The sequence below is a fragment of the Aquila chrysaetos genome, chromosome 12, assembly GCF_900496995.4.
Source record: "Aquila chrysaetos chrysaetos chromosome 12, bAquChr1.4, whole genome shotgun sequence".
In the NCBI taxonomy this organism is placed as follows: Eukaryota; Metazoa; Chordata; class Aves; order Accipitriformes; family Accipitridae; genus Aquila; species Aquila chrysaetos.
Genome location: NC_044015.1, coordinates 7,411,981 through 7,432,311, shown reverse-complemented (window position 1 = coordinate 7,432,311; position 20,331 = coordinate 7,411,981). Strand labels below are relative to the sequence as shown.

The 20,331-nt window shown below is 60.9% G+C and overlaps 2 protein-coding genes across 6 annotated transcripts; both read left to right on the top strand.

Annotated features, from left to right (window-relative positions):
• The first annotated feature begins 207 nt into the window (after positions 1 to 207).
• On the top strand, positions 208 to 14,828 carry LOC115349394 (flavin-containing monooxygenase 5-like). Of its 5 annotated transcripts, none has more exons than XM_030033660.2 (10): positions 208 to 694; positions 1,330 to 1,690; positions 2,028 to 2,248; positions 2,463 to 2,651; positions 2,734 to 2,896; positions 3,140 to 3,282; positions 3,700 to 3,899; positions 4,257 to 4,606; positions 4,973 to 5,045; positions 5,291 to 6,039. In XM_030033660.2, exons 2-10 carry the CDS (start codon positions 1,399 to 1,401, stop codon positions 5,634 to 5,636), a joined length of 1,977 nt encoding a protein of 658 aa, XP_029889520.1. In that variant the 5' UTR covers positions 208 to 694; positions 1,330 to 1,398; the 3' UTR covers positions 5,637 to 6,039. The 5 variants fall into 5 exon arrangements, with proteins under 5 accessions (XP_029889520.1, XP_029889521.1, XP_029889522.1 ...); XM_030033661.2 differs by having other exon boundaries at positions 211 to 694; positions 2,091 to 2,248; XM_041127812.1 differs by lacking the exons at positions 208 to 694; positions 1,330 to 1,690; positions 2,028 to 2,248; ... (4 more) ...; positions 4,257 to 4,606; positions 4,973 to 5,045 and adding exons at positions 8,019 to 8,286; positions 8,369 to 8,531; positions 9,309 to 9,451; ... (4 more) ...; positions 13,232 to 13,377; positions 14,650 to 14,828 and having other exon boundaries at positions 5,655 to 6,925.
• PRKAB2 (protein kinase AMP-activated non-catalytic subunit beta 2) lies at positions 14,666 to 20,146 on the top strand. The gene is given in 8 exon segments (XM_030031828.2): positions 14,666 to 14,749; positions 14,751 to 14,828; positions 15,070 to 15,236; positions 16,133 to 16,226; positions 16,808 to 16,922; positions 18,157 to 18,290; positions 18,602 to 18,670; positions 19,162 to 20,146. Coding segments are annotated over 8 exon segments (819 nt in total). The 3' UTR covers positions 19,240 to 20,146.
• Positions 20,147 to 20,331: the final 185 nt, after the last annotated feature.

The following is a 20,331-nucleotide window of genomic DNA, read 5'->3' as shown; positions in this document are numbered from 1 at the left end:
CATAGAGGACTACTTGTCCTTGGCAGGAGGGGACCATAAGGAGCCTCTGTAACAGGCTGAGAAGCACAAACTAACCACCCTCTCACCTCTGCTGTGCTTCTCCCCACCTCTGCCAGCAAGACTTTTGGTCTCCTCTTGTGCTTGTCATTGGTCCTCCAAGCACGGGTGCCAGCCCGCTGATAGGAAGGAGAAGACTGGTGCTTTCTGCTCGGTTTGTCTCGCGGCACCTCTGCCCGCTGCAGAAGCCCTAAGCAGATGTGTCTGCACGCGCTGCACACCACACTGTACATCCTGGGTGCTTGCCGGGCATGGAGGACCACGGCTTTCCCACAGACATCAACAAGCCGGTCTTGACTGAAATGCCCATGGCTTGACCCTGGTGCACTTATGCAGTCCCCCGTGCCTGACGGCACAGTTCAGTCAGGCCGTGAGCCCAAACACAGTGGGGTAAAGTCCAGGGCTGTGCAGCCTCTTGTAGCTGCCAAGAGAGAAGGGCAAATTCGAAGGCAAGGTGCACAGAGGTTTCATAGCACGGCGGCAGGGTTGAGAGCTGGGAGAAGTCCACTGTACCTGTTGCCCTTGGGCAGTCCCTGCAGAGCTTGCAAAAGAGCCAGAAGCCAGCTGAGAGCAGAGCAGGGAGGGTAGCACTGCCAGTGCTGCCTCCTCACCGTCCCCGTGCCGATCCCCTTGTCTGGTAAGAGATGCTTTTGATGCTTTTCAACAGGCAGGCACAGAGTGTGGGTTGGCAGCTTGGCACCTCTGCTCCAGGCAGAGATCAGCCCTTGCCAAGAGTGACGGACAAAAAGAGCTTTATTACACTTACTGTAAACATACTATGAGTTTTAGAAGGTTAAAATCATTCCAGCTGCAGAGCTTGGCCCCTCCGCAGCCCTGTGCCTTGCTCAGCTCTGGGACGAAGCTCCCCAGACATGGAGGAGTAAATTTTCCCTGCAGTCCCCAGGGGCTGTCTGGCTTTGAGCGTGCTGGGAGCCAGCAGTGTGCTCCCGAGCCACCTGGTCTGTGCCTCCTGCTGCCAGGGAGAGCCTTTTGCTAACCGGTCCCATCACCTCGGCACCAGCGATACCCTGGCAGCGCAGTACTCGGGATCCCGCTGGCCCCGGAACTCTGACAGCCCAGGAACGAGCTGTGGCTATGGGGATGCTGTGCCAACATGCCCAGCCCAGGGGCACGGGGGACATGGGTGATGCGGTGCCAGGTGCCACCAGAGCAGCCGGAGCTGTGTGTGCCCGTGGGTACCAGCATAAACAGGGTTGGGCTGATCCCGATAGTCGCAGAGGTAAAAGTTCACAGCAGCGTTTGTTTACCCAGCATGCACACCACAGGGACTGGCTGCGTCTCTGCCTCTCCTGCGAGCCCACGTCCCTACAGTGTCCCCGCATGGGGGTGCCCAGCGAGGCGCCTGGGACGGCTCCTTACCCCGCCGTCCGAGGCTGTGGCGAGAGCCGCTGCCGGAAAAGCCAAGCAGGCGGCCGGGAGCCAGCTGGGTGCTGGCTTCCTCTCCCCGGCCGCGTGGGAGGAGTGACGGAGGGGGAGGCTCTGCTCACCACTGCTGCGCACCATAAAGCCAGGCCGCCGTTCGGCGTCACGGGTCCGGGCAACCCAACAGAGACCCTCGCGCGGCTCCCCGCCTGCCGCCGGCCTTCCCTGGCTGCCGCTCCCACGGCCGCGGGTCGGTTGAGGCGCGACAGGGCTCTCCCCGGGGAAGGGAGAGGGCAAAGGGCAGGCGGAGGGGTCGTCACCCACCTGGGAGGGAGCCGTCTGTCCCCGCGGCAGGGCACGGCACTCCCGCACGCCTCCATCGCTGGGACTTGGCGTAGGCAGGGAGATTTCGTGGCTCCCTGGCACTGGGTAGCATTTCTCCCCATGGCATCCAGAGGCAACACCGTGATGGTATAAAACCCCAGCACTGGCCAGGTCCCTGCTGGGGTGGGGATAGCAGTTGCCTCGCAGCCCCAGACAAACTTTTTGGGGGCTGCCTCTCGACTTGGGACCTCTTTGGTGCACAGGGCCAAAATTTGGCACAGCTGCACCCCTCGCTTCTCAGCCCCGCTCTCCGGCACTGTCCCCAGGCAGAGACCCGGTGGTGGAGGGCAGCATGGCGAAGAAGGTGGCCATCATCGGAGGGGGCAGCAGCGGGTTGTGCGCCATCAAAGCCTGCCTGCAAGAGGGGCTGGAGCCCATCTGCTTCGAGAGGACCGGGGACATCGGAGGGCTCTGGAGGTTTGAGGTAAACCCTGACAGCCACATGTCCGCCTGGGGTTCAGCACTGCGGCAGCCGGGGATCAGTAGCGGCTGGTGGGGTGGCACACAGCCGGCCACAGCAGGGTCCTGGGGGCAAGGCTGAGGGCAGGGGGTCCAAGCCAAGGGCCACCACACCAGCCCCGGCCATCCCTCCCCATCACTGCCCCTGGCCAGCACCGAGCCGTGCCCTGCTCCCGCAGGAGCGTCCCGAGGAGGGCCGCGCCAGCATCTACCGCTCCGTCATCATCAACACCTCCAAGGAGATGATGTGCTTCAGCGACTTCCCCATCCCTGAGGACTTCCCCAACTACATGCACAACTCCAAGATCATGGAGTACTTCCGCATGTACGCCCGGCACTTTGACCTGCTCCGCCACATCCGCTTCAGGGTGAGAGCCGGGGGGAGCCGGGGGGGCGGCGGCGGAGCTGGGAGGCACGGGGTGCCTGACGCCTGCTGCCCCCCACCCCCAGACCAGCGTGTGCCGCGTGTCCAAGCGCCCCGACTTCGCCGCCACGGGCCAGTGGGATGTGGTGACGGAAAGCGAGGGGAAGCAGGAGGCGGCCGTCTTCGATGGTGTGCTGGTGTGCACCGGGCACCACACCGAGGCACACCTCCCGCTGAGCACCTTCCCAGGTACCACCCCACACCCCAGCACGAGGAGAGACCCCAGAAAGCTCAGCCATGGCAGCCCCTATTCTCCCTGCTGCCCTTCCTCCCAGCCCCAGCATTTCCCTGCCTTGCTTTGGCTCCAGGAGCGCTCCCACGCTCCCCAGGAGTGGTCTGGCAGGGCCAGGGAGCGTCCCCACTTCAGTTTTTGAGGAGGTGACCCTCCAGACCAGCGCCAGAAAGCCAAGCATCCCTCCTCCCTGCCCACAGGAATCGAGAAGTTCAAGGGCTGCTACCTCCACAGCCGAGACTACAAGGACGCTCAGGATTTCACAGACAAGAGGGTCGTTGTCATCGGTATCGGGAATTCAGGGTCGGACCTGGCCGTGGAGATCAGCCAAACGGCCAAGCAGGTGAGCAGCAGGAGTGGGGTCCCTGTGGGCAGGGCAGCCCCCCCATGGGACACTGCTGGCTCCACGAGGACACCAGGACCAAGGCACTGGCACAGCCACTGCTCTGTCCTGCACTCGCTGCATTTGGCAGAGCTGGCACCTGCCAATCCCAGCCACCAGACAGTGGTGGCAGTCAAGACTCAATCCCATACAGATATCCTGATTTCTATCTCCGAGCCCTGGGCTGGGGCTGCCCCTGTGGCTCTTCCCTACCTCTTCCTGCTAGTTGCTGACCACCTGCTCTCTGCCCTCGGGGTCTTTGCCCAGCGCTTGGGCAGCACGAAGAGCAGCGATCCTGGGGCAAGGACATGTCCCCCCCAGGGCAGCCCCCCAGGACTGTCACAGTGTTCAGGAGGCAATGCTTACTTCCCCGCCCAGGTCTTCCTCAGCACTCGCCGGGGAGCGTGGATCTTCAACCGCGTTGGAGATCAGGGCTACCCCATAGACATCCTCTTCACCACCCGCATGAAGACGTTCCTGAAGAAGCTGCTGAGCGTGTCCATGGTGAGCAGCTTCATGGAGAAGCAGCTGAACATGAGGTTCGACCACTCGCACTACGGACTGAAGCCAAAGCACAGGTGCCAGCAAACACTCCCTCTGCCCAGGAGGGACCCTCTGCCTCCCCCCGTGTCCAGCTCCACTTGGCCATTTCCATGCTCCCTGTGCCTGGGCTGGGACCAAGGCACTAGCCCTGGAAACCTGGTTAATAGCTGTGTTGTGCTCAGGCAATGCTCAAGGGCGCCACCACTGCCCCTTCCAGGGACCCTTGGTGGCACCATTGCAGTGGCAGCTACCGAGCATCCCTGGGGGACCAGATCCACTGTGATGAGCATCCCTGGGGCTGAGCATCCCCAGAGCAGGGAGCAGTGGCTGGAGCAGGACATGGAGCAGAGACACCCCACCCCAGCACCCTGATGGCTCCTTGTACCTTCCAGGATCCTTGACCAGCACCCGACCATCAACGATGACCTGCCCAACCGCATCATTTCAGGCAGGGTGCTGGTGAAGCCAAACGTCCAGGAGTTCACAGAGACGTCTGCCATCTTCGAGGATGGCACAAAGGAAGACATCGACGCCGTGGTCTTTGCCACAGGATACAGCTTCTCCTTCCCCTTCCTCGAAGGCTGCGTGAAGGTGGTGGAGAACCAGATCCCCCTCTACAAATTCATGTTCCCCCCTGACCTGGAGAAGCCGACGCTGGCTTTCATCGGCCTCATCCAGCCTCTGGGTGCCATCATGCCCATCTCCGAGCTCCAGTGTCGCTGGGCCACCCGTGTCTTCAAGGGTAAGTGAGGCAAACCTCCCCGATGGCTGCAGCCCAAGCCTGCACCCCCAGAGCCAGGGCAAATGGTGCCCAGCCATGTTTGGGAGGCAGCATCTGGCTGTGCCATCCTGGCCACGGGCGATGGCACGGCCACCTTGCAGCTGTCGTGGTGAGCCAAGCTTTTGCCCGAGCGGCACAGGGACATCCGTACCCTGAGCCCCACAGGCTGCTCCTTCCCATCCTGAGGGGCTTGGACATGCCTCGGGTGCCAGAACACCTGCCACGGTGGTGCTGGCGGGGGCACAGCACCCAGGCAAGGGCAGCACTGCAATGGCCACTGTCAACAGCAGGGTGCAGCACCTCCATGCTGTGGCTCATCCTCCCTAGGGCTGAACGAGCTGCCCCCACGGCACGACATGGAGGCTGACATCAAGCAGAAGAGAGAAGCGATGGCAAAGCAGTAAGACCCTGCCTGGGAACAGGGAGGGGGCTGGTTTGGGCACGGCTACTTGTGGGCACCCGTCCTGTCCGGTGGCTGCGTCCTGGCACATTTGGCCATGCCAACAGATGGCAGGGATGTGCTCGGCCACGCTACCCCCATCCTGCTGATCCTTCCCAATGGCGGTCCATCCAATACCGCCTTGCTGGTGCACGGGGCATCTGCCGGCTCTGCCGCCAGCACCCACCTGCCCTCCCTGCCCGCAGGTACGTGAGGAGCCGGCGGCACACCATCCAGGTGGATTACATCCCCTACATGGACGAACTCGCCTGCCAGGTGGGGGTCAAGCCCAACCTGCTCGCCCTCTTCCTCACCGACCCCAAGCTGGCGCTGGAGGTGGCCTTCGGGCCCTGCACGCCGTACCAGTACCGCCTGCGGGGCCCGGGCAAGTGGGCGGGCGCCAGGGAGGCCATCCTCACCCAGCAGCAGCGTATCATCAAGCCCCTGCAGACACGGCATGTGGAGGAGCAAGCATCAGGACCTGCCATGCCCCTCTTCTTCAAGCTGGTTGGGGCCATGGCCATCCTCGCCATCATTTTTGCTTACTTGTAGGTGCCCTACAAGTGCGGGAAGGGAGGCTTTGTGATGTGCCAGGGAGCTGGCCAGCCACCCCATGCCCTGCAGCAGCTTGAGCCCTCCTCCTGCCCGGCACAGCCCCACTGTGGCCACACTGCAAGCTCTGGGTGCGTGGAGCCTCCCTGGCTGCCGAAATAATGCCTCAGTGCCTTGTTCTGCAACTCCTTCCAGGGAGCTGCTGCCAGGGACAGACAAGGAAACCTGCTCACATGCAGGATAAACTCCAGTCCCCCCTCAGGCAGCACTTTAGACGCAGCAGGGACGTACCAGCTTTCCTGTCACCTATAATCCATGTGACCCACCACTGGCACACTCACATGAGAGCTAAGTAGCAAAGGCACAGCAGACTTCCTAACTGGATAAAAGCATGTTAAACAGAGCCAGGCGTCCGTCCCATCACTGACACCACCACGTCCCCCTGCATGCTGGGGGGACGCACAGGGGTTTGAGTTGGCCTCATGCCAGCGGCACAGCTCCAGCTCCGCAGCAGCACAGGCTGCGTGCACACACTTACATGCACATGCATGCACATGTGCGTATCCACAGCAAAACGGCCTCGCCCAGGGCGTGTACCGCCGGAGCGAGTCATGGTGGTCACAGCGGCACAGCGCAGTGCCACCCTCATCACCTGCATGCGGACCCTCCAGAGGATGGCTGGGTGGGTTGGGGACCCGGAGCAGTGACAAGGGGTCCAGGCCATCACAAGCCAGGTCTGGCACAGCTGCCAGCCACCAGTGCCCTGAGCATCCCCCCAGTTTTGTTTTCCATGCCATGACCTGTCAAAACCTGGAGCACGGCAACATCTCATCCCCCATGCCCAGGATGTCCCGGGGCTGCGTCAACATCATTAAACACTTACAGAACTTAAAAAGCCCCTTGGAGAGGGCAGGTGTGGGCAGGAGGTGTGGCATGGCAGCAGGGAGAACCTGTAGATCATGTCTGGAAAAAACGCATCTTGTGACAACCCAGCTGACCTCAGTCGCCCATGGGAAGCATGGGGACGGCCATCCCCAACCGAGCAGCACCGCACATCCCCCCGGTGTGACCTGCCAGGCTCTGCACCCCTCCGAGTGTGTTTTGCTCCAGGCTGAAGCTTCGCCAGCATCCCTGCCAGCACTGCACCGCAGGACATGGCTGCCCGGAGAGTAGCCATCATCGGTGCCGGTGCGTCTGGCCTGTGCGCCCTGAAATGCTGCCTGGATGAGGGGCTGGTACCCACCTGCTTCGAGAGGAGTGGGGACATCGGGGGGCTCTGGCGCTTTGAGGTAAGCCCTGTGCCATGCCAGCCTGCCCCGCAGCAGCAGGACAGATGGGATTGGGATCAGTCATTGGCAGCTAATGAAGCACCGCTCCCCTGCTTTGCATGCATGCAGCAGGCACGTTTCCAAGGAAAACCAAAAGAAAGATAAACTGCTACGGCAGCGGCAGGTCCCCGTGGTGCCAGCTGGTGTGCCAGCCACATGGGACCCATCTCCTTCCCACCAGCAGCAGGACCGACCCTCCCCAAGGACCTTACCCCAGGGCTTGCTCCCCCAGCTCAGCCTTCCTCCTTCCCATCCCTCCCTTCCTGGTCTCATCCATCCCTTCCCCTGCTGTTTTGCTCTTGGTCCTCTCCAGCCCTTTCCTACTCATCCTGGTCCCATCTGACCCTGCTAGCTGTCCCACTCCCTGTCCTGCCCAGCCATTCCCTGGAAGTCCTGGTTGCTTTTCCCCCTGCTTCTGTGCTGCTTGCCCACACAGAGGCACCAAGTGCTGCCTCCTCTGTGCCTTGACTCTCCCTGCTATGGGGAAAGCCCCAGAGCTCATTTCTGCCCCCACCTAATGAGGCTGCTGACTTTTCTCCCCGGGACCCACCGACAAGAAGAAAGCCTTCCCACCGTGCCCTGATACGCATGTGGGTGAGCCGAGAGGGGGACACACCAAAACCATGCCAGCGTGGGGTTTGGGGTGACTTGGTTACAGTCCACTGGTTCTGCCTACGGTGGGTCAGAAATGGGGCTGGTGGAGCACAGCCAGGGCAGCAGCACCCAGCTGCCGGGGCAGAGACCCAGCAAGCAAGAGCGGCCACTCAGCTGGAAGTGCAGGAGCCGGCTCAGCAACTGGTGAGACAGGCTGTGGCAACTGGGGCAATGGCTCCACAGGCAGCTTTGGGAACGTGCCGCCTCATCGGGGCCAGGGGTGGGAGTGGGGAAACTGAGGCACAAGACCCCCGCCATGACCCGCTGGCACCACTGCGTGACCCCCACCAACCCAGGGCTTCCTCTTCCATTTTGTGGGGTGGGCAGTCGCACCCATGAGAGGGTGCTGGGCCCAGGGACGGGTGCTACAACCACCTGTGGCTTAATCCTGCACCCACAGGCATGGCGAGGCGCCAGGCAGGGCAGGCAGGCAGCCCCGGGGTCCCTGGCCAGCACCGAGCCGTGCCCTGCTCCCGCAGGAGCGTCCCGAGGAGGGCCGCGCCAGCATCTACCGCTCTGTCATCATCAACACCTCCAAGGAGATGATGTGCTTCAGCGACTTCCCCATCCCTGAGGACTTCCCCAACTACATGCACAACTCCAAGATCATGGAGTACTTCCGCATGTACGCCCGGCACTTTGACCTGCTCCGCCACATCCGCTTCAGGGTGAGAGCCGGGGGGAGCCGGGGGGGCGGCGGCGGGGCTGGGAGGCACGGGGTGCCTGACGCCTGCTGCCCCCCACCCCCAGACCAGCGTGTGCCGTGTGTCCAAGCGCCCCGACTTCGCCGCCACGGGCCAGTGGGATGTGGTGACGGAAAGCGAGGGGAAGCAGGAGGCGGCCGTCTTCGACGGTGTGCTGGTGTGCACCGGGCACCACACCGAGGCACACCTCCCGCTGAGCACCTTCCCAGGTACCGCCCCGCGGGCTACTCGCCTCGTCCCTGACACCCCTGGGACCCCCTCCTCGCCGGCTTAGCCCCCACCCCGCTCTGGCTGCTGCCAAAAATCCCTCCACAGGTTAACGCACCAAATGGGATTGCACAAGCTTGTTGCTATCCCACCCATCTTGATGGTCTGTCCTTGGTGGCTCTTGCCGTGCCATCAGCACCTGACCAAAGTGCACTGCTGGCAGGCGTCACCGCTGCCAGCTCACCTCTCCCACCAGAGACAGGCTCCCCAAGCTGCTGGCCACACACCCGCTGGGCTCTCCAGCTCCCCGGCAAGGCTTGAGGTCGGCGCTCGTGGTAGCCCCCTCCTCTGGGTGCCAGACAAAAATGCCTGCAGGGCTTTCAGCTGTGGAGACCCTCTTTCGGTGGGGAACGGGCTGGAGCACACTGTCACCAGGGTCTGGCAGGATGGCACAGACCCTGGCTGCTCCTCTGCCCCCAGCACCTGGCACCAGGCAGGAACTGCAGAAGGATTTTGGGATGGGAGCATGGAGGTATCCAGTCCAAGCCCTGCTCCAAGCCAGGCCAGCCCCAAAGCCAGAGCAGGATGCGCAGGGCTACACTGAGCATCTCCCAGGCTGGAGATGCCACCACCTCTCTGGGCACCATCCCAGTGCTCCATTGCTCCCGTTGGTCATGCTGGTCCCAGCCTGTCCCCAAAACACACCAGCAGTCTGAGCAGGGAGACAGCCACCCCCTGACCCACATCCCTGCCCGGCACAGCTTCCCTCTCTCTTCCAGGGCTGGAAAAGTTTGAAGGCTGGTACCTGCACAGCCGGGACTACAAGAGCCCGCAGTCCTTTTCAGGGAAGCAGGTGGTTGTGGTTGGCGCCGGGAATTCAGGCATCGACATTGCGGTGGAGCTGAGTCACACAGCCAAGCAGGTGTGCTGGGAGAGCTGCCAGGGCTGGGGTGCTTATTATTTGGACCCCAGAGGGCAGCAAGCAACCCCCCTCCATCCCCTGCAGGCTCCCCTCCCTCCAGCACCCAGCCATGAGCACCCCATCCCCTCTCAATGCGGGTAGCTGTTGTGGTCCCAGCAGCTGTGCTGGCATCCCTGTCCAAGGAGCACAGCAGGGGCCCAGCCCGGTCCCAACGATGCTGCCATGCCACCACCTCTCCTCTCCTTCCTCCCAGGTCTTCCTCAGCACCAAGCGCGGGACCTGGGTGCTGCACCGGGTGGCGGATGGCGGGTACCCCTTTGACCTCTCCTACCTCAGCCGCTTCATGCAGCTCCTCCACAGCCTGCTGCCTCAAAATGCCAGCAGTTTTTTCCTGGAGAGGAAGTTGAACACCCGCTTTGACCATGCACTCTACGGCCTTCAGCCCCGGCACCGGTGAGCACCCTGGCAGGACCACAGGTACGTGGCCCGGTGCTGCCCATCCCACTGCCCAGGGCCCACACGAGGTCTGTCTGTGCCTTCCAGGATCCTTGACCAGCACCCGACCATCAACGACGACCTGCCCAACCGCATCATTTCAGGCAGGGTGCTGGTGAAGCCAAACGTCCAGGAGTTCACGGAGACGTCTGCCATCTTCGAGGATGGCACCAGGGAAGACATCGACGCCGTGGTCTTTGCCACAGGATACAGCTTCTCCTTCCCCTTCCTCGAAGGCTGCGTGAAGGTGGTGGAGAACCAGATCCCCCTCTACAAATTCATGTTCCCCCCTGACCTGGAGAAGCCGACGCTGGCTTTCATCGGCCTCATCCAGCCTCTGGGTGCCATCATGCCCATTTCCGAGCTCCAGTGTCGCTGGGCCACCCGTGTCTTCAAGGGTAAGTGAGGCAGTTTGGGGGGATGCAGCTGGGCTCCCCCAGCCAGGGCAAGCCTGAGTTATTCAGCTGGTGGCATACCCTCGTATGCCGTCTCTCTCCACTCACCTTTTTAGCCTCCTTTTGCTTCTCCACGGGGACAAAAACCAGCGCTGCATTTTGCAACGAGCCTTGCGCTCATCTTCTCTTGCAGGGGCCACTAACAGGTCCCATTGCCTGCAAACCACCTTCTCCCTTTCCTTTCCTGCCATTACTTTCTTTGCCCATGCCTCCTGCTTTGCTCCTGATGTGGTGGCACGTCCCTGAAGCCCCAAAGGCTTTCACGTGCAAGCAGAGGCCAGGCTGGGCTGCAGAGCCAGCCAGACCATGGCAGGAACACAGCCCTACCTCCAGCTACAGCCTCCTCTTCCCCAGGGCTGCAGGACCTGCCGCCATCCGCTGACATGCTGGCTGACATTGCACAAACCAAGGAGAAAATGGCCAAGCGGTAAGGACCCTGTGCAGGCATTGCCCCCGCCACTGTTACCCCCGCACCCATGTGCCAAACCCACCTGCCCTCCCTGCCCGCAGGTACGTGAGGAGCCGGCGGCACACCATCCAGGTGGATTACATCCCCTACATGGACGAACTCGCCTGCCAGGTGGGGGTCAAGCCCAACCTGCTCGCCCTCTTCTTCACCGACCCCAAGCTGGCGCTGGAGGTGGCCTTCGGGCCCTGCACGCCGTACCAGTACCGCCTGCGGGGCCCGGGCACGTGGGTGGGTGCCCGGGAGGCCATCCTCACCCAGCAGCAACGTGTGGTCAGGCCCCTACAAACCAGAGCCAGGGACCATCCTGCCCGCTCCAGCACCGTGCCCCACATCTTCAAGGTCTTCTTCAGCATCGGTTTGATTGTGGCCACCCTCGTCTATGTCTCGCTCCCTCCTTAACCTAAAATGAAGGAGGCAGCGGGTCCTCCTGGCAACCTCCTTCCTTTCCTATGGGCTTGGGTGTTTTTGTCGTCTCTTGCTAGGTCTGCCGCCAAGTCAGGAGACACGGAGGGAGTCCCCCGTGCCGAGGGGGCCAGGGACCACGCTGCATGGGCCGTCTTGGTCTCCAGTGTCCATCCTGAGGCGTCTGTCCTGCCCACGCAGGGCCTGGCTGGCCCACGGGCAGCACCCTGGCCACTTGCACCCCACAGCCGGCCTGCTCACCGCCTAGCCAGCCACCTCACCTCACCTCACGGCCCACCCCACAGCCAGCCTGCCTGCCCACCCCGCATCCCAGCAGCCCAGCCCCGCCACCCCCGGGCCCCAGCCCTCGCCCTGCCCTCAACCGACATGGCCGCCCGCCGGCTGCGGCGCGGATGAAGCCGCACGGCCCTCAGCCGGCGTGTCCGCGCCCCAGGCCGGCCGCCCTTAACAACAATGGGCGAAGCCGCCCTCAAAAAACATGGCGGCTGCCCGGCAGCGGGGAAGCGGGTCCGCGGGGAAGGGGGGGGGGGGGGGGGGGCGCGGCCATAGAGCGGCGTGCGGGGGCGGGCCAGAGCGCCCCGCAGAGGCTGGCGGTGGCGGGTGTCGCCATTTTGGACGGAGGCGGAGAGCGGGGCGGCGGCGGCGGCCAGGTGGGGCCGCGGTCGGGGCCGGAGGGTGACGGCGGGGTGTCACGGCTGGCCGGGCCGCGGGTGGGCGGGTGGTAGCTGGCCGGGCGTTGCTTAGCCGGGCGCTGCTGCGGGAGACGGTGGGTGAGGCTTGGCTGGGCGTCCGCACGGGTGACAGCGTCCCCACGCGTGACAGTGCGGTGGGTAACGGTGGCCTGGACCCCCCCGTTTGCGGCTGACCGCAGCCGTGCCCTGCAGCCGGCTCGGAGCTCCTCAGGAGGGCCCTGTCCCTTGCCGCTGCGGCCTGCTTCTCCTCAGGGCCGTGGGAGACGCCGTTTCACGGTGACCCGGCGGGGAAGGGGAGTGGACGGCCGTGGGCCGAGCCTGCCGTGACAGCCCTGCCAACCCCGCTGCTTTGCAGAGCCCTCGTCCCAGCCGTGCCTGCTTGGCACGAATCCGGGGGAGGGAGACTTTCCTCTCCCCGGCTTCCCACCTCATGGCCTTAACCGTAGGGCAACCCTCAGGGCTCTGGTTCCCTCCTCCGAAAGAGGGGGAGTCCGGGTGAATCCGGCTTCCCTGGGTAACTCCAGCACCAGGAGGTGTCAGCCGAGCAGGCTGCGGGCAGCTGAGGGTGCTGAGACAGAGACCCCCATCTCTCCAAAATAAACCCTCTCAGGCCAGCTGCCTGTGGTTCCCAGTGCGGGTCACTGGCCGGGTGCGAGAGGCAGCAAGCGTGACACATTTCAGGGGGACCTGGTGTATTTCGCTTGTCATTTTGCAGAAGCAAAGTGGGGAGGTGGGGCTGGTTGAAACTGAAGGGGCCTTGTGATCCGGCAGGCAGGCACCCACCTTGCTGCAGACTGCAGCTGGCAGCAGCTCGCTGCCAAACAGGGAGCGGGTGCGCTGAGACGCTGCGAAGGTTTGCTTGGGCTTTGGTATGGGCAGCGTTTCCATCAGTGACTTGGATGTACTTGTGTCACACCATCAGAGCATGCCGTGCTACAAGGGCTTGTCTGAAGACAGGAGGGTTTGAGGTGTAGAAGTTAATTCAGTAAAGCCAAGTACCTCAGGCTAGGTGGGATGGTCTTGTCTGTGCGGGGCTTCGGATGCCACATGCCGGAAAGGAGCCACTGCTTGGAAGAAACCTCAGGAGGCATTGGGAGAGCGTGACCTGTGAGGGACAGCCAGAGGGACTGGATTCCTTTTAGAGAAGAGAAAGGGAAGCTCTCACATCTGTTAACACCTGCACATATCTCTCAGGTCTGTCTTGGTACAAGAGGATGTTCAGCCCTTCCTACCTTCCTCTCTGTAGATGAGAAGTAAGGGAGCCTTAGCGGAGATACGGGGGAAGAAGCTCCTCAACAGCAGGTCTAGTGGCACAGGGGCAGGAGCCTCCTCCAGGGCAGAGGGGGAAGATGTCAGAGCAAGTGGTGCAGCTCATCTGACCTGGATCTTCAGGTACTCTTGATCCTCACTGAGAGGGGGTGGGGGTATGGGTTAGCTGTCCTCTCGAGCTGCCTTTTAGCCCTCAGGATTTAAGAAATACTTCAGTAATTACTCCGTAATGTTCTAAAGCCTGGCTTTGGCTGGCAGCCTTGCCTGGCACCCTTCATATAACTTGATCTTCTAAACAAATCTCCAAATGTCACAACTAAGCGCATGAAGCAAGGTTGGCTGTCCTCTTGCCTGGCCCTGCAGAGCCCGTGATCAGCACGGTAAGCTGAAAGCTGCAAAATAAGCCTGGGAAGGGGGCAAGAACCCCAATCCCATCTCAGCTGCTGGAAACTGGGTGAGGCCTGAAGAGTCCCATGTAGCTTGTGGTGGCTTTGTTTGTCCCAAGAGGTGTGTAGTTGTTCATGGCTTGGCGCCGTATGGCCAGCTCTTCTGTTTTGCCTTCTCTGCACTGGGTGAGATCGGGGATGACAGCCCGTCTCCAGCTGCAGAGTGGCGCTGAGGCAGCTGGGATTGCCCTTCCCTCATCATGTGCCTCCAGATGGCCAGGCAAATGCTGGAGTGCTCGGGGTGGTGCTGCTCGTTAGGGTCACAACAAGCTGTGCTGCAGCTGACATGGTGGCTTGCTTGGTGAATCATCAGTGAATGCTGTCGAGAGCTGAGCTTTTTGCAGACTCCACGACATTAGCCCCACACCTTGGCCAAGCTCCAGCCTGGGCAATTCCACTCGGACACTTTAAATGTTCCCTGTCGCCTTTGCCAGGCGCAAGGCTCCTCTCTTCTGCCCACGAGCTCTTGGAGACTTGTTGGGAGCTGTTAAACAGCTGCTACTTTCACTCTCCGGCTGTTTTCTTGCTGGATGTAGGGGATTTGTCTGTAGAGCCTGACTGTGGGACTGTGAAGGAGTCTCTGTTAATGCCAAGCAATTGATTTGCCAGTAAAGGTTGGCTTTATTTTTCCCATTGGCCCCTCTACTATGCTGGCTGCTGAGGGCTTTTGTGGGACGCAGCGTAGCTAGTATTGGTTTTGGAGTGTAACAATTACCAGCTTAACTAGAGTGATGGTTCATAAGGATATGGCTATAATTAGGTCAAGCTGTCTTGTTTGTTAAATTCCCATTCAGCTCCCAAACTTGGCAGTGGGAATGAACTTTGGGCCCTTTTTAGGATTGCTGTCAGTCTCCTCTGGCAAAGAGCAGTGGGAAACGGTGCCTTTGCTCCTCTCCTCGCTGCCGGAGCCTGTGGGCACAGGCACACTGCTGTCCTTTCTCTCTCACAGGGGCTGCTGAGCTGTCATGGGGAACACCACCAGCGAGCGTGTGTCTGGGGAGCGCCATGGCTCCAAGTCCCACCGCTCGGATGGCTCCGGTGCCCCCCCCCGCCACCAAGGAGCACCCGCATAAGATCATGGTGGGCAGCACCGACGACCCCAGTGTTTTCAGCTCCCATGACTCCAAGGTAGGGGCTGACCGCTGCCTTCCCTGTCCTACCCTCTGGGGCCCTTGTTGGGGCTTCAGCTACCTGGCTGGGCAGGGCTGTGCTCCCAGCCATGTGAGGGGTCTGTGGAGAGCTGGGAGACTGGAGGAGCTCTGCAATGCTCTTGTCTGGGATGTGCAGGTGGGCTGGTAGAGGCCAGAGGAAGTGAACATGGTTCCGGTTGTCTCTGTGTCTCAGTCAGGGTCTGGTTTTCTTTGCTCAGATTCCTGGGGACAAGGAGTTTGTGTCGTGGCAGCCAGATCTGGAGGAGTCAGTGAAACCATCCCAACAGGCTCGTCCCACTGTCATCCGCTGGGCCGATGGAGGCAAAGAGGTCTTCATCTCCGGATCTTTCAACAACTGGAGCACCAAGATCCCACTCATCAAGAGGTAGCCGGTCCCTCAGGTCACTCTGTGTTCTCCTCTGCTCCATCGCAGGGAGTGTTTTCCCTTCTCCGTGCTGGTTGCTGTTCCCTTTGCTCACCTGGCTTTTCTCAGTTCACCCAAGCTGGAGGGTCTGAGCACAAATACATAGTCAGCTTCTTTCCTGGGTGGTGCTGCGGTGGCGGTGGGAAGTTGTGAAACAGAGGGACAGGACAGGATGGGCCACTTTGCTTGCCCAGCTGGATGTCATGCAGCAGCTAGTCCTGGCAGCAGAGCCTTGCCCAGGTATGCGGCAGTCTTCTGGAAGTTGTCAGCTCTTCCCTTGGCTGTGGCCTTACCCCATGCCTAGTTGTGTTGTTGCCAGCGGGGGTTGGTTTGTCCCTCACGTGCCTTCCTGCCCTAATGATGTTCTCGCTGTTCTGCAATACATCTGTGATTTCCATGGCAACACTGTGTAGGACTCTGGGCATAATCCCAGCAAATCATCTGGAATGGGTTTATCTCAATTGCAGGCTTCACAAACAGAGCTGCTATGCTTGCTGCCCCCATCCTGCAGTGCCAGCACAGGGTTAGATGCTTTGCCCATGCGTCCTCCCCAGTGTGTCTTGCGCAGGGTGTCTGTCATGTTGATTTTCTATGGGCATGCAGGGCTGGACTGCCTCCTGTGCTTCTTGCAGCCGGACTCCTAGGGGTTTGAGCCACGCTAGCACTCTGAACGCTCGTGCCTGTTGTGTCCGTGCCTCAGATCACTGACAATGAGCAAGCCTAACCCTGCATGAAGGTGTTGGGGTAGAGGAGCTGGGCAGTGCATGAAAATGCGCTGTTTTCCGGGACCCCATGGAAAAGCAGCATCCAGAGCATTAACAGGGTAATGCTGTTGCATGTCTGTTCTCTCTGCACAGCCACAACGACTTTGTCGCTATCCTGGACCTCCCAGAAGGAGAGCACCAGTACAAATTTTTTGTGGATGGCCAGTGGGTCCATGACCCATCTGAGGTAACACTCAAAGCTTTATCCCTGCAGATCTTGTCTTCTTCAGGGGACTAGACATGATGTAACTGCAGTAGAGAGGGAACAGGAAGAGCAGAGGGTATCTGCCAGAACGAAAGGGCCACCTCCATCCTTCTGAGTCCTTTCAGAGGCTGGTTCCTCTGGGCTTAGACATGCTGTATGGGGGAGCGTCGGGGAGGTGCTGAGTGACAGGGAAACACCAGGAGGCCATTAAGTCCCATTGAGAATTGGCTACATGGGACAATGGTCCACGGGATCAGCACTCACTTGCAGGTTCTCCTCCGAACTGAATCACGGAGTAGCAGCATGTGAAGGAGAGGACACTTACTCATCAGCATGTAGCAGGATGGAGGATGAAAATAGGAGGTGGAGCCTGAGAGTAAAGGGTAATCCTCCAAGGGTAAACAGCAGAGATCTGCAAGCGTAGAGCAGAGCTAGACACTGGCCACCTGTCCTCCTGGGTAATGGCGCAGCAAAGACAGCTTGGGCCGGGAGGATCTAGGAAGCATTGAGTGTGCTTTGACTGGAGGTGAACATAGGAAGACTCTTACCTCAGTTCTTTCCAGCCTGTGGTCACCAGTCAGATGGGGACGATTAACAACCTGATTCACGTCAAGAAGTCTGACTTTGAGGTGTTCGATGCTTTGAAGGTGGATTCCCTGGAGAGCTCAGAAACCTCAGGTCGGGGTGAGTTTTTGTAGCATTACAGCTTTGCATGTGCTGTTTTCCCCTTCCTCTGCTCTGAGACTTGCTGCTCTGGGGGTGAACAGGCCCCCTGAGCAGAGGTGTGGGCCTGCACCCGAGGAAGGGTAGTGTTCAGCAGTATGTCCTCAGCAGCCCACAGCTGAGACCTTGTCTCTATGGAGGGGCTGTGCTGGTGTAAGTTGTTTTGTGCTAGCACTGTCCCAGAGCAGGGTCAGTGCCTGTGTGCGGCTGAGGCAGCCATTTCGGACTGATGAACGCTGGGAGCATCAGCCCTTTCTGCTCAACTGTGAGTAAGTCATCTGATCTGGGGTACAAGCTAGGCGAGAGCAGGATCCAGGTTATTTTCAGCAGCTACTCTTGGTTTTCATGCCAAGGTAATCTGTACTAGCGCTAGCATATCGGAAGCCTCCCTCTCCACTTGTCTTACAGCAGCAGCTTAGGTTACCACGCAGACACCAACAGTGCTGGCTCGGTGTGTCATGCTGGCAGGTAGCTCAGTTGTGTTTTGGTCCAGGATGCTCTGAGTGCGGCCTGCCATCCCTGGTACAAACTCCGTCTCAGATATAGCTCAGCTCCACATCCCTGCCCAGCCTGGGCAGGAGATACTTCATTGGAAAGAAGCCAGCAAGCAGCAGCAGTTCCAGGGAGGTGGAGCCCTCCTGGGTGCTGGTTGTTCCAAAATGATCAGGTCAGATGTGGCCAGGAGGTACAGCCAGTCCAGCTTCCAGTGACCACAAGCTCCTGTGGTTCCTTACATGGGTTGAGCAGCTGCTTAGTCTAGACTTCCCATTTGCCCTTTCCAGGACCTGCTTGTCAGGCAGTCCTGCAGCACCGAGAGCGTGCAGGCATGCTGCGCCCCTGCTGCAAAGGGTACAGCTCTGGGGCAAGCTGGCTGCTTGCTACAGGGAGAGGAACCCAGCTGTGCTGTGAGCTGTGTGCAGGGGTCTTGGGGTGGATACCACAGGGTGCTTGTGTTGTGTCAGTGCACATATCAGCTTACAGCCCTGCTTGGAAATGCCCAGGGCTCACCTGGCTGCTTACTCTGCTGTGAAAAGGCTGAGCTGTTGCTATAGGATACATGGCCATGGCTTGTGGAAGATGTTTGTGCCTGAAAGACCCTGCTGGGTCCTTCTCAGCTTCTTGGGAGCTGCTCTGTGCTTGCCAGTCCTGCTTCAGCCATTTCATGTCTCCTCCTTTCTCTTCTCTTTAGACTTATCAAGCTCACCACCTGGACCTTATGGCCAAGAGATGTACGTATACCGGCCCGAGGAGCGCTTCAAATCCCCACCCATCCTCCCACCTCACCTCCTCCAGGTCATCCTGAACAAGGACACCAATATCTCGGTGGGTACGAGCATACTGGTGGCACACAGAGAGCCGCACTGGGGTTAGAAGGGGAGCCCTGTCTGCAGGGAGCCTGGTCTCCTCTTGGCTGGGGCCTTGCCCTTGGCATTTCCTGGGAAAAGCATCACTTTTCCCATTAACCATGCTGATTTGGCCCCTTGCTCTGCCTGGTGCTTAGCTGAGCTCTGTTCCTGTTCAGAACAGCCAGAGACGCCAGCAGCTCAGATTGCCCGAGGTGGCAGCTCCCTGTGATGGCTGGGGCTGGGGGGTCAGGGCTCTGCTGTTCCCCTGTGACACTCCTCTTCTCCTAGTGTGACCCAGCACTGCTGCCCGAACCCAACCACGTCATGCTCAATCACCTCTATGCACTCTCCATCAAGGTAAGGGCAGGTCCTGCAAGGCCGCTGGGTGAGGGAAGGGGAGCTGCTGTGGCTCCCAGGAGCTGGCAGCACCTGCAGGGAGCAGAACCTGGACAGCTGGGGGGTGGAGATGGTGGTGCAGGGATCGGAGGACCCATGCGAAGACAGCTTGGCTGCTCGGTGAAGTGTGGCACGTGCAGGGGCGTAGGTTGCGGTTTCCTTACAATTCCCTTTAGCTGCCTCCCTGCAGCGTGGTGGAGTTGAGCAGGAGCCATGGGTTCTCCTGCTGTGTACCAGACCCTTCCCTTGCTCTGCCCTGGCTCCCTGTCACAGGTGTTGGACATGTCTCGCTGGCTCGGGCTGAGACTCGGGACAGCAGGGACGGGCTGGGGCTGCTCCCTGAGCCTGCAGAGCCCTCTTCCTGACAGCTGCCTTGGGGGTGCTCCACTCCCGGGTTGGCGCAGCCAGGCTGCGCTGAGCTCTCCCACCTGCTGACGCTGTGCCTCTCGCAGGATGGCGTGATGGTGCTCAGTGCCACGCACCGCTACAAGAAGAAGTACGTCACCACGCTGCTGTACAAGCCCATCTGAGCCAGGGCCTTGCCCGCCCCCCACGCAGGACACGAAGCGCCGCTTTGTCTGCACACACTGGGCCACAGGACTGTGTGAGAACTGGCCGCTGGCTCCAGCCTCGAACCTGGCAGGGACACAGGCCCCTGGCTCCAGCCTCAAACCTGGCAGGGACACAGGCCCCAGCGACAGGCCCAGGGCCACTGGGGCCTGTGACACTGTCCCATCCTACTGGTGTGGTTTGATTTAACCCTTGGTTTCCGCCCACCTACAGCTCCCCTTGGCTTCTGTGAGTCTCTGGGGCCACGTTGCTGCTCACCAGAATAGCCTTTCCTCATGCCCACCGTGGAAAGGGCTTCACCCTCCCCGTCTTCTCCAGCCTGCAAGGGCCCCAAGGCGGTCCTGGCACTGCCCCCAGCCCAGGCCTCCAGGAACGTGTCCTACCTGCTGAAGGTTGCCGTGCTGTCCTCGTGATGAGCCTCCAAGGCCACGTTGACCCCTAGGAGCCCTAGGATACCCCAGCCTGCCACCTGTCCCCTGTCCCGCAGCCCTGGCTGTGGGGCTGCCCCCCTCCTTGTGCTCCCCAGCTTTGAGGAGGGCTCTCAGCTCTGTCTGCAGCCCCAGCCCTCTGCCAGGTTCAGCGTCGAGCCAGCGGGAGGGAGGGTACAGCCGGACGCAGCCACGCTTACCTGCCGCCGGGACAGCACCGTCAAGCACTGAATGCCCCATCCCCAACATCGAGTGCTTCTGCGGGGCAGGGCTGACTTCGTCACAGGCAGAGGAGCACCCACGCACGCCCATGCTGGAGGGGGCCTGGGGAGAGCGGAGCAGGGCAGGTACCCCAGGACCCTGGCTACACCGTCTGCTGCCGGAGCAGTGCCACATGACAGGATTTTCTCTATTTATTACAGTATTTATTGTTCTCGGTGCTGCTGGCCTGGTGTTGGCAGGGGGCTCCAGAGTGGGGAGGGAAGGGAGCGCCCAGTGGGGTGCAGAGCTGCTCTTGGGGTGCTGGAGTGGGGCTCAGAGCCAGCCCCTTGGGGCCAGCTGGTGCCTGTTGCCACCTGTGCTGTGGGTAGCCTGCGGAGGGAGAGTGCACTGCTGCAGAGACGG